Source organism: Budorcas taxicolor, chromosome 5, assembly GCF_023091745.1.
Source record: "Budorcas taxicolor isolate Tak-1 chromosome 5, Takin1.1, whole genome shotgun sequence".
Classification (NCBI taxonomy): Eukaryota; Metazoa; Chordata; class Mammalia; order Artiodactyla; family Bovidae; genus Budorcas; species Budorcas taxicolor.
Window position 1 is genome coordinate 157793222 of NC_068914.1, and position 16869 is coordinate 157810090.

The window sequence follows — 16869 nt, forward strand, 5'->3', positions numbered from 1 at the left end:
TGCCCCGTTGATCTGTCCAGCTCCTCCTGCTGGGTCCCAAGCCCTTCAAGGGTCAGTTTCCCATCTGAGTCATTTGGGTCCCAGAACAGGATCTTCCCTCTGAGTTGGGGCAGCGTGTGTTTCAGAGTTGGCTGGAGTCCTGTGGTGCCCAGGACACGAGAGTGGTGAAGTCTGCCTAGACAACTCGTCACGGGGCAGGTGGTACTGGGTGTGTCCAATTGCATCACCCAGGGAAGGACTGACCTCTGGCCCGCCCGGCCACAGGGTGGTGGGTGGGGGCCTGGAGCCCCCTGAGTATCTGAAAATCTCTGCTTGATGCTGGGAAACTCCTTGCGGAGCTCCTGGGCTTCGCTGGAACTTTCTGACCCGAGGGGAAGAGGTGCTTGGGGGGCACCTGCTGTATGCCAGCTCTCTGCCAGGTGCTTCTGTAGGCGCCATGCCCTGCACTCCTGCCAGTGGCTCTGGGAGGGCGATTCTGGCATCCACGTGTTTGCAGGTGAAAAACCTGGGATCTGAGGAGGTGAGAGGTGCTCTGGAGTCTGGACCTGAGGCCCGGGGGCTGCGGTTTCTCTCACTGGTTCATTTGCTCGGGTATTGTTTTATCCTTTGGCTTCTCACCTCAGACTCAGAACGTTCATCTGGGAGCTTTGGTGAGAGAAAGCCCGGGAAGGCTGGGGGCTGGGACAGGCGACATCTCCCCGAGGCCCTGAGCCAGGGGACAGGTGTGGTGCCCGGGGTGGGGGTGAGGGTCGTGCTTGGAGCCTTCCAGACAGAGGGAAGAGCAGGAGCGAAGGCTCCGAGGTGGGGACTTGCCGTGTGCAAACCTGGAGTGGAGACTGTGGCCCGAGTGGTGAGGCTGGGGTCGGCATGGGGTCCTGGCTTATCTGAGGGCCAGTGTGGGCTCCTGGGCTGGTCTGAGGGGCTGAGTGGGCTCCTGGGCTGGTCTGAGGGGCTGAGTGGGCTCCTGGGCTGGTCTGAGGGGCTGAGTGAGCTCCTGGACTGGTGTGAGGGGCCGGCGTGGCCTCCTGGGCTGGTCTGAGGGGCTGAGTGGGCTCCTGGGCTGGTCTGAGGGGCCGGCGTGGGGTCCTGGGTTGGTCTGAGGGTCGGTGTGGGGTCCTGGGCTGGTCTGAGGGGTCGGCGTGGGGTCCTGGGCTGGTCTGAGGGGCTGAGTGGGCTCCTGGGCTGGTCTGAGGGGCTGAGTGGGCTCCTGAGCTGGTCTGAGGGGCCGGCGTGGGGTCCTGGGCTGGTCTGAGGGGCTGAGTGGGCTCCTGGGCTGGTCTGAGGGGCTGAGTGGGCTCCTGAGCTGGTTTGAGGGGCCGGCGTGGGGTCCTGGGCTGGTCTGAGGGGCTGAGTGGGCTCCTGAGCTGGTTTGAGGGGCCGGCGTGGGGTCCTGGGCTGGTCTGAGGGGCTGAGTGGGCTCCTGAGCTGGTCTGAGGGGCCGGCGTGGGGTCTTGGGCTGGTCTGAGGGGCTGAGTGGGCTCCTGAGCTGGTTTGAGGGGCCGGCGTTGGGTCCTGGGCTGGTCTGAGGGGCTGAGTGGGCTCCTGAGCTGGTCTGAGGGGCTGGCATGGGGTCCTGGGTTGGTCTGAGGGTCGGTGTGGGGTCCTGGGCTGGTCTGAGGGGTCGGCGTGGGGTCCTGGCTGGTCTGTGGGCCTGAATGGGGCTCTGGCTGATCTGAGGGCCGGACTTCCCCTCAGGGCAGCAGGATGCTCCTGACGAGATCTAGTGTGTGGGAGGGAATGGCGTGGTCAGGGTGCCTCCTGGGCCCTTGTTTCTGGAGGCTGGTGTGGTGTGTGGGCTTGCTGACGCACCACGGAGGGCAGGCAGGTTGTGGGGCAGCTGCGGGAGGGGGCGCCTGGCTTGGCCTCTTTCCTGGCTATGAGCTTCCAGTGCCGTAGGTCCTAATGCCTCCTCACCACCTGGTACCTTGGCCGGCGCCCGGACTTCTCCCGGCCTGACTTGACTCAGGGCGCCAACAAATAAATGCCTCTGAGGGAAAACAGAAAGAGAAACTGCCTTGTAAGAGAATAAGACTTTTGAAAAGCAATCCCTAAAAAAAATGGAGGAATTTTTCAACAAGAATTTTTAAACCCAGACATTTCGAGAGCTTTTCAGCTTTCCCAGTCTGGACTGACCAGGCCTTTGTGGAGGGGCCAGCACAGTTTCCCCGCCATCCCCTCTGTTACCTCCTGACGGGGGCAGTGAGGAAGCGGAAGCACAGAGAGGGTAAGGGATTGCCCAGGGTCCCACGGCTAAGCAGTACTGACCTCAGAGTCTGGGCCCTTCTCTGTTGCAGAAGCGCACCAGGGCCAAGAGCAATAATAATGCAGTGAGACAGTTCATTAATGCTGCCTCTGCCTCGGGGCCTTTGCACCTGCTGTTCCCGCTGCCTGGATTCTCTTCCCCAGGTTTCTGGGCGTGGCTGGCTCCCTCTCAGCACTCATTTTAGGAACGATGTCGCCTCTTCAGTCAGGCCTTGCTTGATCATCAGTTTAAAGTCACAGCCCTCTCCCCGCCTCTGCCGTAGCCCTTACTCCATCACCTTGTCCCGTCCTGTTGTTGTCTCTAGGCCTCTCTTCTATTTACTTAGGGGTTTGCTTTATTGCTCCCACCTCCTTGAGGGCAGTGACCTGTTGATTCTTTTACTGCTCTTTGTGGCATCTGGACTGGTGACTGTGTGTAGGGCCAAGGCAAACATTTGTTGAATAAGGAAGGGCATTAATTGGGCTTCCCCAATGGGTCAGCGACTTTCCTGGTGGCTCGGACGGTAAAGTGTCTGCTTACAATGTGGGAGATCTGGGTTCAATCCCTGGGTCGGGAAGATCTCCTGGAGAAGGAAGTGGCAACCCACTCCAGTACCCTTGCCTGGGAAATCCCATGGACGGAGGAGCCTGGTCGGCTATAGTCCACGGGGTTGAAAAGAGCTGGACACGACTGAGCGACCTCACTAATGGCTCAGCAGTAAAGAACTCTGCTGGGATGCAGGAGACACAGGAGATGAGGGTTCCATCCCTGAGTTCGGAAGCTCCTCTGGAGGAGGACATGGCAACCCACCCCAGTATTCTTGCCTGGAGAATCCCATCCACGGGGTCTCAAAGAGGCAGACACGGTTGAAGGGACTGAGCATGCATGCATGCAAAGGCATTACCCAGTCTGTTCCACCCTCTTCTTTGTGGTCCCACTTCCTTCCTGCTCCCTGGCATGGAGGAGGCCCCTGTGGCCCAGCGTGGGTGTATGACTTGCTCAAGGTCACATCTCTGGCCTCCGCTGGCCAGAGATCTGGGACGGAAGCCCGGGTGGTCTCTGTCCCAGCATCCTCCACGTGTGTTGCCTGCACGCGGTGCGCTTTTGTGGACCAGGTGTGAATGCTTCCCAAGCTCACAGCCATTTGCTGGGGAATTGCGTTCCCGTCCCGTGGATCGGCTGTGTTCTCTGCACGGTGGCTGATGCTGCTGCGGCTCCATAAATATTAAATGGGTATTAAAAGAAAGCTCTGCGTTCCCAGTTTCCCTGATTTCTCTGAGCAGGGCCCATTGCAAACCCCCTTTATGTGAAATGCAGCGTTTCACTGCGGAGTGCCTCCCGGGACGCTGTGCTGCCTGCCTTTCCTGGCTGAGTCCCCTGGTGCTGAGTGTCCTCCCCCACTGTGGCTGGCCGCAGGGCATGCAGGCACCCACCTGCTCCCCGGGGGCGGGGGGACGGGTGAGGGCCTGATCCCTGCACCCCTCCCTTCATCTCTGCCTTCATCTCTGCATCTCTCTATCATCCTTCCCTCCATTTCTCCATCCTTCCCTCCATCCCTCCATCCGCACATCCACCAATTCAATATTTATGAATCATCTGTGATGAGCCCTGGGCTGATGAGGATGGTGATGATAAAACCAACACTAACAACGTTTTTGAGCGTTTACTAGGCACCGCGCTCTGTGATCAGCCGTTTACACATGTCACCTCATTTAATCCTCATGACTGTCTGATGCTGGCTACTCTTTTTCTCTTCCATTTCGTGGACAAGGAAACAGAGCCTCTGGCAGGTGAAGCCCCTTGCTCAGGGTCGCAGAGCTGTGGGGGCTGTGTCGGAGGTACCGGGGGATGAGCACTGGAGTGAGACCCAGGCTCAGCCCCCAGGGCACATGCAGGCCGTTCATGGGACCCTGGGACAAAGACCCCTGATCAAGGCTTCTCTGGGGGAAATACTGGCCTTGTGGAGGGGTGAAGGGTGAGGTTAGCCAGCTGGGGAGGAGTACAGAGGTGGTTCAAGCTGCCTGCATCCAGATCTCAGCATCACCTTCTCTCTCTCCATGCTGGACTTGGCAAGAGACTTCACTTCTCTGTGACTCACCGTTCTCATCTGCAAAATGGGAGAAATCAGAGTATCTATGTCATAGGTAGGTGGTGACCTGAGAGAAGGCCCCTTGAGAGGATTTGAAGTGTGTGCTTTGAACACAGCACTCCTTAGCTGGAGGCATCTGGGCAGCACTAGAGCCCGCTGGGTGCAGACCTGTGTAGCTGGAGCGTGGTTAGGGTCCACTGGTCTTGGGTGCTCATCATTGGAGCCAGGGAGAGGATTTCAAGCAGGACCTTGATGTGGTCAGCTTGCATTTGAGAAAACGGAGGTTCTTCAAGGCTGCTTGTGCTGTCTGCTTTGCCTGCATTGAATGCCCTTGGACCACGGGCACCCCAGTGCCTGGGCAGCACGTACCCACAGCGGGCCTTCTGCACACAGGTCTCCAGTTGAGCTGAATAGTGTGATGTGTGATGTGGTGGTTTAGTCACTGAGTCCTGTCCGACTCTTGCAACCCCATGGGCTGTAGCCCACTGGACTCCTCTGTCCGTGGGATTTCCCAGGCAAGAATACTGGAGTGGGTTGCCGTTTCCTCCTCCAGGGGATCTTCCCGACCCAGGGATCAAACTCGGGCCCCTGCACTGCAGGCAGTCTCCTGCATTGCAGGCAGATTTTTTTACTGACTGAGCCGCCAGGGAAGCCCCTGTGATTGTAATGGTACCTGAGAATATTAGCTAGGAACTTGGTACCTGTGCTCAGAATTCCTGTTCATTTACCTCATATAGCTGCTCTGGGAGGTGATGTTACTGTTGTCAAATCCACTTTCCAGAAGAGGAAGCTGAGACTTAGATTAGGAAGTTGGCTTGAGATCACACCCTGGTGGCTCAGAGGATAAAGAATCTGCCTGCAATGCAGGAGACCAGGGTTTGATCCCTTGGAGAAGGGAATGGCTACCCACTCCAGTATTCTTGCCTGGAGAATTTTATGGACAGAAGAGCCTGGCAGGCTACATTCCATTGGGTCGCAAAGAGTCGGACTTGACTGAGCAACTTAACACTTCAAGGTCAACCCAGCAGCTCAGCACAGGGTGGGGACTCAGATTCTTCAGACCTGGGCTGATGGAGCCTGTACCTCAGTGTTTGCTGCCCCGAGGCCTCTCCCAGGGATAACAGGATGGTAACAGGCCAGAGGCCTGGATGCCTGGACTCACCCAGCCAGGAGGCCAGCCACACAGCCTGCAGTAAGAGAGCTGACTTGCTTAGAAACAAAGAACGGGACGGGGAACAGGAGCAAGTCGTCTTCTGGAGAGAAGAGGCTGATTTTTTCCCCTGATCTTCCCAAGTGGATAAGAGGGACGTGTATCCTGAATCAGGATGTATTTGGGAGGCGGGGGAGAGGGAGTGAGGGGAGAAGAGAAGGATATTCCTATTTATTGCACTGTGTATGAGCATGCTTGTTGAGAGTTAAAAAAATTAATAACCACTTCTTTGCACCTAATTAAAATGTTCTCCAGTCTTTAATTTTTGTCATTTTCCTAACCTAGTTTATTTTCTGACTGTGTCTATTCTTCTTCCACGTGCAAAGAGGATTTTTCTTCGTTTAACGTGACTGGGATCTGACTGTCCAAGAATAGTTTAAATGATGTTATTTTCTCCTTGTTTAAATGTGGCACAAATGCAATCGTCAGAGGGTCTTAATGACCAAAACCTGAAACAAAACAAATCTTTGAAGCGTTTCCTATTTACATAGTTAAAAAAAAATTATGGAAAAGAGCAAGAAAAAAAAAAAAAGATGATCTTAGTTAAGAAGCCGCGGCTGTCGTGGCAAGTCTGTGTATCAGAGTGGGATGGAATCGTATCCAGGATTCCACATAGCTGAGCTGGAATCAAAAAGGGACAGTTTCATCCAGCAACTAAAATGCAAACTGCACTTTCCAATGAACGAAATGAAAAAAATATATACAGCATTTGTGAGCTGTGATTATGAGTGGTTTCAAGGTTTGACTGGGCACAGTGAAATTCCTGAGATCCTTACAAAGCTTTGGAGAAGGTTTTTCTTTTTTTTTTTTTTTTAAGCAGGGCTTCCGCTTCCCTACCCCACACCCCAGTGGCCACCCCCTGAGTTGAGTTGGTATACGGCAACCTTTCTGGGAAAATCCCTTCTCCAGGCGCTGCTAAAAGATCTTTAGGCGAAATGGTTGTTGATGAAGGAATTTGCGCCCGCGCTGTCTTCACCTGCTTGGGCTTGCAGGGGTGCGCGTGTGGGTCTGTGTGGGCGAGTGTGTGTGCTTGGGTGGGGGGAGGTCTGTGGGGAGGGGGTGGGGTTGGAGGTGATTCCTTCTTATTCCCCAGTCCTGAAAAGTAAAACTTACCTTACCTGTTTCCAGAATACCGGCCATTGTCTTCTGCATCTCATGGTCACCCTATGGGCTCTGGGGGGTGGTGGAGTGGTGGGGGTGGGTGGGGGGGTGGGGGTGGAGGTGGGGGGAGTGGGGGGATTGGTTTGTTGAAGGCAGAAAAAAAGTCTTAAGTATTTAAACATGTTGGACCATGCATGCATTTGTCCATGGTGGTGTGGTATTTTTTTTTTTTTGGTCCCCTCCCTCCCTTCCCTTTTCTTTTTACCAAAGTATATTCATCAAACTGCTGAGTTGGAAAGATTTGTAATGAGTTTTTGAGCTGTACGACTGTGGGTTTTTTTTCCCTTTCCCCCGCCCTCTCCCTCTTTCTAAATCTTCATCTGACATTAAATAAAGCAAATCCCAAACAGATTAACTGTCGCCTGGTTCTGCTCCGTCTCCTCAGTCTGTTCCCAGGTCTGGCTCGGGGCCGGGCGGCGGGAGATGCCCGCGGGGCCCGCGGAGGTCCATGTGGCGCGCTAGGTGGGACCCCGGCGTCCTGAAGGCAGAGGCCCTGGCCCTCCTGCCCTGCGGCCTGGGCATGGCCTTCTCGCAGTCCCACGTGATGGCCGCCCGGAGGCACCAGCACAGCCGGCTCATCGTCGAGGTGGACGAGTACAGCTCCAACCCCACCCAGGCCTTCACCTTCTACAACATCAACCAGGGCCGCTTCCAGCCGCCGCACGTGCAGATGTAAGTGGGCACCCCAATGGAATCCACACCCCATCCCCCAGGGTGGAGGAGGAGGCGAGAGCGGGAGGGCCGCTCTGGGGTGGGCTCCTGGACTCGGGGTACCCCACCGTCTCCTGTGCGTTGATGGCGACGGATCACAAGGCTCGGGACAGGAGGGACGGGGAGAAGCTGCAGTGTGCTGGCCTTGTGGGCCGATTCTGGCCAGAGTCTTGTTTCCTTTGGCTAGGAGGACGTTTTACAAACATTGAAAAACGAGGTGATGGCACGTAAAAATCCAGACTTCTGGCTTTGCTCTACAAAACCCAAAGTTGTGGCAACCCTGGCCTCGTGGCAGCATCGGGGGGCGGCAGGGGGGCGCTGAGTTCCAGCTGCCACCCCCTTGGTGCTTGGGTTTCTGACCCCCTGGTCTAATTCCTGTTCCTTGTTGCACAGATGGGGAGACTGAGGCATAGAGAAGGGGCAAGACGAGGCTTGCTTCAGGACAGGACAGGGCAAGACCCTGGTCATGGCCTGACTGTTCTCCTTTCCTTCTGCCCAGACCCCCTTGTCTTCCCCCAGAGGCCTGGGGAATTCTGCCACCTGCCCTTTGGGGCGGATGGGAAATATCAGAAGTGCCCCAGCAGGAGAGCAATGAGAGCACAGACTCAGGATCCGCGCATGAGTAGAACCTTTCTGCTCCCTGGGTCTTTTCCAGCGGTCGGGAGAGGAGCCCATGGCACGGGGTAGAGGTGGATAAATTCCAGGCCCAGCCCTGGGCGGCTCCCTCTGTCACTCCATCTCCCCTCCTTGTCTCCGCTGGCCCGTCCATCAGTCCGGCCAGACAGGTGACCCCCCGCGAGCCCAACACAGCTGGCAGGTGCCAGAGTGGACATCTGCCTCCAATCCAGGGCGTTCGCCATGCTTAGCATCCTTTCCCAGTGATGTCTGTGGACAGGAGAGCTTACGTGCCTTCCTCTGAGAGTTTCGGCATTTGTCTGCTCCATCGTTGAAACTCCTCTCAGTCCCTTCGGGGTGCCCCTGTGCTGGGTCTCTGACAAGCCCTTGATGAGTGGGGAGCCCCACGAGTCCCCAGTGACAGTACGGCAGATGAGAGCTGTGATGGGACGTTCCTGGGCTGTGGGGCCCAGGGCAGGCCCCCAGACCAGCAGGCTGGTCGGATTTCCTCCCCAAGGACACAGGGCCCGGCTTCCTCCTGGGCCACGGGCACTGGCTCTGGGGGGCGGTGGTCACGTGAGGTGCTGGCCGCTGCCCGTTAGGGAGACAGGAGGGGCCGGGATGTGACCCAAGTCGAGAAGGAGCCCGGGGGGTTCCACTGCCCGGCCAGAGGTGGTGTGACTGGGTCGCTGCCCCGTGTCCCTGTGGTTCCCTCAGGACGGGTCTTCTGTTGCAAAGGGTGGGTGAGGGATCAGTCATGGGAGCAAGGGCCCTGGAGGGCAGGGGGCACCCAGCCTGGGGGTGGGCCCCAGCGCTAGGAACTCCCTCTTCCCTGCAGTGCCTGCTCTGGTAAATGCTCGTTTCCGTGGGGGCTGCCGGGCTGGCATTGTCAATAGGATGAGATGGTTGGATGGCATCATCGGCTCAGCAGACATGAGTTTGAGCAAACTCCGGGAGACGAAGGACAGGGAAGCCTGGCATGCTGCAGTCCGTGGGGTCACAAAGAGTTGAACATGACTGAACGATTGAAGGACAACAACAAGATTTCTGTTTGGGAAACTCCCTGCAATGTCCAGTTTGGAACCAGACTGGCAGATTTGGGCAGGATGGGAGGCCTTGAGTCTCAAGCATGCTGTTCCTTGGTCTCTCTGGGACCTTGAGGCCTGGCATGGCGGCTGCAAGGGGAGGCCTTCCCAGGGCTGGGTTTTCTCTTCTGTTGATGGAGTTGGCCCTCCTGGGCTGCAAGTGACAGTGCCTGAGGTCCCCAGATGCTGCTGGGGATGGGTGAGAGCCCCAGGCCCTCAGGTGGAGCAGGTGGGGGGTGTGTGTGTGTGTGTGCCTGTGTGCACGCCCATTCAGAGGGGTCCCTGGACACAGCAGACTAAGCCAAGTAGAGGCAGGCAGAGCTGTCATGTAGGGGACCCCTGGGTAGCCCCAGTTGCAGAACAGAGCTAGGGTTACAGAAGTCAGGAGAATTGTGGGGGGCCAAGGGGCCGAGGGAGGACCCTCTGGAGGGAGGAGAAGATGCCTTGTAGGTTGAGACCCAGAGAAGCAGGATCAGGAGCAGCAAGTCGGGAAGTTGCCGCAGGGTCTGAGCCAAAGGTAGCGGGGATGTCCAGGAACTTCCAACCCAGGCAGGAAGCACGCGGGCCCCTGCGGGCCAGGCTGTGTCAGAGGAAGGGCGGTGAGTGACCAGGTGAGAGGAGTCATTCCCCCCATCTAACAACTCTGGCTTATTGGTTCATTTCTTCATTCACTCACCCACCCGGGGTGTCTGTGAGCAAGTTGCCAAGCACGCTGGTTAGTTAGGAATGTGGGCTCCAGAGGCATACTTGGTGGCTCATGTGGTAAAGAGTCTGCCTGCAATACAGGAGACCCAGGTTCCTTCCCTGGGTTGGAAAGATCCCCTGGAGAAGGAAATGGCCACCCACTCCAGTATTCTGGCCTGGACCATCCTGTGGACAGAGGAGCCTGGCAGGCTACAGTCCATGCCGTCGCAAGAGTTGGACGTGACTTAGCGACTGAATCACTGCCATGGGCTCCAGGCTAGACCACCCGGATTTGAGTCCTGGCTTTGCCGCTTGACTGTGGCGTGTCTCTTGGTGCCGCTGTTTCCCTGCCTACATGATGCTGCTCCTAGTATTGCTGAGGATTAAGTATGTGGATCCATGAAGAGAGGGGCCGGGCGGCAGGTGTCCGTGCCTGCCAGGCTAGGTGCTCGGGACTCAGCAGTGACCACAGATGGAGCCTCGCCTGCACTGAGCTGATGATACCGTGGGCTATGCCGTGAAAGTCATAAAGTGCAGTAGCGTAGGGTTCTGATAGCACTAAGTGCTGTGGAGAAAAAGCTTAATGGCTTTTTGCGGTCACTTAGCTGTTGTGGGCAGAGCAGGTTCACACCGGCCTGCCCCGCTCTATCCCTCCTGGCCTGCTCTGTGTGGTCCCCTCCTGAGGCTCAGGCAATAGGGCTCAGGGATTTTGGCTGGGCCCCCGAGGAGAGCATACAGTGAGCCCCGGCTCTGGACTCATGGCCCAGTGCTCCCTGATTGCCCGCTTGGGTCACCTCAGCTTGAAATGCAGCTTTGCACACAACCAGGTGAAGCCAGGCCCCCGCAGAACTGGGTGGGTGGCTGCTATCTCCCACCCCCTCTTCTTCCGACTCACACCCTGCGCGCAGAGGAAGCGTGTGGGTTTCCATGGCGAGTCTCCACCGAGGGAGATGCCACTTCCTGACACGTGATTTATCGCCACCCTGGGCTTTGTCTCGGGGTGAGGGAGCGAGGGGCCTTATTTAATAAATCCACAATTTATATTTAATAACAACGGTGACAGCCCAAACGTGGCCTCCAATGGAGCCCTGTGATTTATGCGGTTGCCCCCAGAGACCCTGGTGGTAACCAGGCTGCCTTTGCCTGAGGAATGAGTGTCTGGATCTGGGGCTCTGGGTTTTGAGCCCGGAGATCAAAGACCACCCCCCTGTACCCCGACCCTGGGTGCCAAGCAACACTGCCCCTGGGGAGAGCCCCTCTAGATACCTGCCCCTCTGTCCTGGGCCAGACCGGTGGACCGCTGGCCTGGTGCTCACTGAGAAGGCAAGATCTGTGTGGGAGGGACAGGTTCCTATGGGGGTCCGCCTTAGAGGAGACTGGAGCCAGGCGTGGCAACTCCTCTTTGGCCTTTGTTTATTTATAATATTTATTTGTTTGACTGTGCTGGGTCTTCACTGGGGCACGTGGGGTCTAGTTCCCTGACCAAACCCAGGCTCCCTGGGTGGGAGCACGGAGTCTTAGCCACTGGACCACCAGGGAAGTCCCTCTTTGTCTTTAAAAGGAGTCCTATTGGTGCAGACTCAGCTCAGTTCAGTTCAGTCGTCCAGTCGTGTCCGACTCTTTGCGACCCCGTGGACTGCAGCATGCCAGGCCTCCCTGTCCATCCCCAACTCCCGGAGTTTACCCAGACTCATGTCCATTGAGTCGGTGATGCCATCCAGCCATCTCATCCTGGTGTAATCATTTAAAGACCCTCCAAGCACTGTGGAGGGTCAGGCTGTGTGGGGGTCCTTGATGAATGTGGCAGGGTGGGGGACATCACTCTGTGCCAGGCCAGAGTGTCCCCTGGTTCCCGGCCTCCTCACTGGGCAAGGCTGGAGAGCTGATGCCCTCACTAGGTGAGATGGAGGCTTCAGAAGGGACCCGGTGGCCCCTAGCCTGTCCAGGTGCTGCGAGGAGACAGGGAGGGTCAGCCTTGAGCCCAGGAGAGGTGGGGGTTGGGGTGGGACGGCCAGCAGGAGGCCCTCACCTGGGCTCTGTCTGTTCTCACGTGCCATCCTGAACCTCCCCCCAAGGGCTCCGGGTGCAGTTCTGTTTTCTGGGACCTTGCTTTCTCCCTCCTGCCTCCAGGCTTTGCACAGGCTGCTTCTCCTAGTCGATGTCTGCTAACACGGACTCATCCTTCGGATCTCATTTCCTCGGAGTGCCTTCCCCGACCTCTTGCCAAATCTTTCTGGCTGCCCTCCCTCCCCCAGATCTAGGCACACAGAGCCTCCCATTCATGACACTGCTTCAGCCTATGCTGATACATGCACTCGTGGGAGAGCTTTGTAAGCGTCCCTCCCCTCCGCCAACATGGGCTATCTCCTGAGCCTAGCACGGCGGGACAGGAGGAGCGAAAGAAAAGGGAGCGAGGATCAGGCAAGGCACACGCCCCAGGAAGAGTGAGGGGATCAAGGAGGGCTTCCTGGTGGTGGCGGCATAACCCCTGGGCTTGGAGGACCGGCAAAAGCAAAGCAAGGAGGTGGGGAGGAAGGGAGGCATGGGGTCTCCGGGCACAGGCTTGCCTTGGAGCCAGTGCTTGGTGGGAAGGAGCCTTAGGCAGTCGTGCAGCTCAGCACCAACCAGTCCTTGCCTTCTCCTGGGCCTCCGCTTCCCCACTGGTAGGATGAGAGGAGACTAGAGGTATCACTCATTCTAAAAGCCGTGGCTGATGCCCAGTCACATGACTGGACACGGTTTTGGAACTTCACTGAAGACAAGTCCTGTGTCATCCAGCCCCCTGACCTTCAGGGTATCCTGTTTGCCCAGAAATAGAGATGACGGGATGGGGGACGGCCTCTGCCTCCCATGCCTATGTGAGTTTTTGGCATCAGTAGTTGCACTTCCAGGGTGTCAATGGCTCAGGGGAGAGAGAGACCGAGAAGGGGGCCAGGACATAGGACACAGGCTGCAAGGGGCATGGATCAGGTTTCCAGTTCTCACAACATCTCCAAGAGAGTGGGTGGTCCCCACCGTACAGAGCCGGATGGGAGGCTGGAAGGGTCCTGGGCATAGTGAGGAGGTCGCTGAGCCCAGACGCTACCCTGGATCTGGGCGCTGGAGGCTGGGTTCTCTATTCTGCACCATCCCTGCCGCCAGGGTTCCTGTGGGAAGGTCCCGGGTGAGGCTGGGGGGACGCGGTGACAGGTTTCAGGAGTCAGAGAGAGGCAAAGAGCCACAGACTTGCTTGGGGCCATCTCGGCAGGTAGACGCTTTGGGGGAGTCGAGTTTGCCCCCTCCCAAACCTGGAACATTTATTTCCATACTTTCTCTCTGGTCCCCTGAAGAACATGGCTGGGAAATAACCATTTTCCTCTGTTTTATGAGGTTAAATGCCCCAATTCCTGTTCTGAAGACCCAGGTTCAAATTCTACTCTTTAACTTAGGAGCACCAGTTCTGGGTGTGGGACTAACCTTTCCAGCCCTCAGTTACTTGCTACACAGAGCTGCCTCAACTCAAGGGTTAGCCAGATTGCAAACTGCCGTATGGGTAAAGGAGAGTTTCCTGGCTCATGTCCAGGTTTGGGTCCAGCTTCAGGCACAGGGGCATCTCGGGCTCAGCTGATGCCGTCAAGCCCTCCCACCCTTTGTGTCCTGTCCTCAGTATCCTCATTCTTGTTCTTTCCCTCCCTTCAAAACACAGGCAGGGTTTCGAGGAGCTGCACAAGGTCTCCATGGGTGTCCTGTCCTGTCCCTAGCAGGTGTTTGGTATTTAGTAGGCACTCAGAAGCATCTGTCTATAGATTGGCTGGATGCAATGAAGTAAGGCCTGGAAACAGTCCAGCTTGGTGTGAGTTCTGGAATCGAAAACTGGCTTCAAATCCCAGCTCCACCAGCTTCCATAGCTGAGATCCTGGGCAAGTCAACCTTTTCTTTTTTTTTAAAAAAATTCTTTTTTTTAATGTGGACCATTTTTAAAGGCTTTATTGAATTTGTTAGAATATTGCTTCTGTTTTATGTTTTCCTTTCTTGGCCACAAGGCCTATGGGATCTTAACTCCCCAACCAGGGATCAAACCCACACCCCCTGCATGGGAAGGTGTAGTCGTAACCACTGGACCGCCAGGGAAGTCCCTAGCCAGCCTTTTTTGATCCTCAGTTTCCTCATCTATAAAATGGGCACATGCAGAGTGCCCTGTTCAAACGGTCCCTGTGAGGGTGAAGAGAGCAGATGCGTGACAGTGCTTTGCACACAATGAGCTCTCAACCCATGGGAATCATCAATATCATTACTGTTGTTATTATTTCAAGGTTGAGCATTTGTTACAATCCAAATAGCTGGAGGACAGTGCAGGGAAATAAAAGTCTGTTTTTGTTTTTTGCTTTTTCCTCTGGGGATTATTAGGTTTGCCTCCTCATGGAGCTCAGAAGCCTCAGGGCGAAGAGAAACAAGAGCGGAGTTAATTAAAGAGCTTGGGATCCAGTAGCAGGCCCAGCCCAACTAGTGCCCGTGGAATTTGTGTGCTCCTGGCTGGCTGGCAGCAGGGGCGTCAGCTGGCTCAGGGCTCCTCCACGGAGGGACACACAGGACGAGGGGTTGCTGGGGCCCGAGGTGGCTCTGGGGATGGCGTCTCACTCCCTGTGTCCCGCTTCTTTGTCTCTTTGACTTGGTCTCAGCCGCCCTGTGGCATCTTTACAGCCTCGGTGTATGTGAGGCCAATGAATGAATGGATGAGTTTGATTGACTCACTCGTGTTAATTACTGCGCCAGGCCAATAGCCCAGTAGTGACTGGCTGCCTTGCTCCAATGTCAGCTGTGTTAGGGGCAGACAGGTGGATTCCCAGGCCTCTTCCCTGCAAGACTTGTCTGTCATACAAGTGGGTGGCGGCGGGGAGTGACCCAGAGGACAGAGGAGTGGCAGGAATTCCTGGGAGGGAGATGTGCGCTTCTCGACCAGTTGAGGCATCACCTCCTCCTGGCAAGTTCAGGGGCCCCCAGGCCAGACTAGGGCCTTCTCTGGCCCCCAGGCCCTTTGCTGCCCCATCCGACCTTGTGGCTTTATTGTCACTACCTGGCCAAGTCTCGTCTCCACCATCAGTCTGGGGCGTGGCCTGGTTCATTCAGTTCTCAGCTCTGAGCTCATAACTGGTACCCAGTGGGCGTTCAGGATGTGTTTTGTTGAATGAATGAGGGATGGAAGGAAGGAAAGAATGGAGAGAGAAGAGAAAGGACTCTGAGAACCCTCCTGTTGGACATCATCAGACTCAGAAATTCTTCCTTTTCCCCGATCGGACCTAACTGTGACCCGCTGGGGGTCCTCGCTTGACTTAACCACCCCCAGCAAAGGGCCCTTGGGAGTCTCTCCCCTGGAGGCTGGGTGACGGGGAGGTGCTGGCACGGGGCTGCGGCTGCCGCTGGGCGGATGGAGCTTCCTTGTGCTCTCTGCACATTAGCATGCTGAGCCCACGTCTCTTGTAAGGTGTTAATTAAATTTCTTCGAAGTATATTGTCTGAAAAAAAGGATAATTAGAAAGATGTCTTTAAAAGTATTTATGTAACTGATATGGTACTGCTTTTGGTTTGCCGCATAATTAGATTTAAACACAACTCCTCGAGCGGCATACTCATTTGGAGAGAGCAGCTCGTTGAAATGTCATCGTGTCGTTTTTCAGCGTTTTGAGCCTGGCAGAACCAGTCAGCTGAGGAGGCAAGAGCCGGGGTTCTCGGGGAGTGCGCTGAGCTGGGAGCGGGGAGCTGGGGCTGTTTCCCACGGCCTGCATCTACTCCGTGGGGCACCCAGGCCACCTGCTCAGTACCCTCATGTGCAAGACAAGAGGGCTTCCAGGGCCTCCTGGGGACGGAGAACTCACAGTTACACAGCTACAGCTTTTAAATTTCCTGAGTGTCGTTGCCTAGTGAGGGACGGAGCTCCATTATACAGATGAGCAAACCAAGGCCAGGCATTTTCTTGAGGTTATATGTTAGTGACGATCAGCAGATCTGGGTCTTCTAAATCCAGAGCTGTTTTCCTGCAGGACCCTGGAAAGCCCTCATTCTCAACGTGATCAGACCAGCTCATAGGTTTGGAAAATTGCTGCCTGCCTTTCGTGCCTTTATCTTGCAAGTTCCCATGAAATGCTGCCCTTCACACATGGCTCTCCCTGGATGCTCTCTCTGCACGGCCCTGCAGAGTCAGTTCTTCCAACTGGATGAGGACTTCAGTGCATGCATCCTCCATGGGGCTGACAGCAACCCCCCCAAGGCAGTGAAACCTGGATTTTTGAGGGGTGAAAAAAATCTTACTCTTGTTATAAAGCACAGATACACACATAGTAAATGAACAGATATACAGTGTATCTGTGGTGTTAAAATTGCACAAGAGAGGGGTGAGTAGAAAAAGCATCTTTTGTAGGTCCCTTAGGGGCTGATGATGAAAAAACATGGTTGAGAGGCACTGCTTGTCAAACAGCAGGCCATTGTGGTCATCACTCTGGTGCACGTAGGTCCACATGCTGGACTGTACCTGTCAGCTTTTCTCACTCATCACCTCCTTTAACCTTCACACAACACCTGGGGGTTCCTGTGTTACAGAGGGGAAACTGAGGCTCAGGGGGGGAATCTTCCACCTGATTGGTGAGTGGAGGGTCAGGGTTCGGATGCGGGTGGGTGCGATCTGGACCACACGTGATCCGATCTGGATGGGACATGCACTGTAGGCTCCCGATGCTTTGGCCCCTGGACCCCACGGTCCCCTCTCTCCCCAGGGTGGACCCGGTGCCTCATGACGCCCCCAAGCCGCCTGGCTACACCCGCTTTGTCTGCGTGTCTGACACCCACTCGAGGACGGACCCCATTCAGATGCCCTACGGCGACGTGCTGATCCATGCCGGGGACTTCACGGAGCTGGGGCTCCCGAGTGAGGTGAAGAAATTCAACGAGTGGCTGGGTAGGTGCCAGAAGGGGTGGCGCCTGGGAGCGGCCAGACTCGGGGCAGACCCCTGCCTGCCACCCTTCCTCCCTGCACTGCCTGGCCCCTCCCTGGCCTTTGTCACCTGTCCACCTCCCTTGGGAAGCCCCCTGACCTCCAGGA

General features: G+C 56.2%; 1 protein-coding gene across 1 annotated transcript in view; it reads left to right on the top strand.

Moving 5' to 3' along the window:
• The first annotated feature begins 7150 nt into the window (after window positions 1-7150).
• The window catches only part of MPPED1 (metallophosphoesterase domain containing 1), a 71144-nt gene continuing 61425 nt past the window's right edge, over window positions 7151-16869 (top strand). The window contains exons 1-2 of the mRNA XM_052641168.1: window positions 7151-7374; window positions 16544-16725. Coding sequence (XP_052497128.1) covers window positions 7151-7374; window positions 16544-16725 — 406 coding nt within the window. The remainder of the gene's footprint in view (window positions 7375-16543; window positions 16726-16869) is intronic.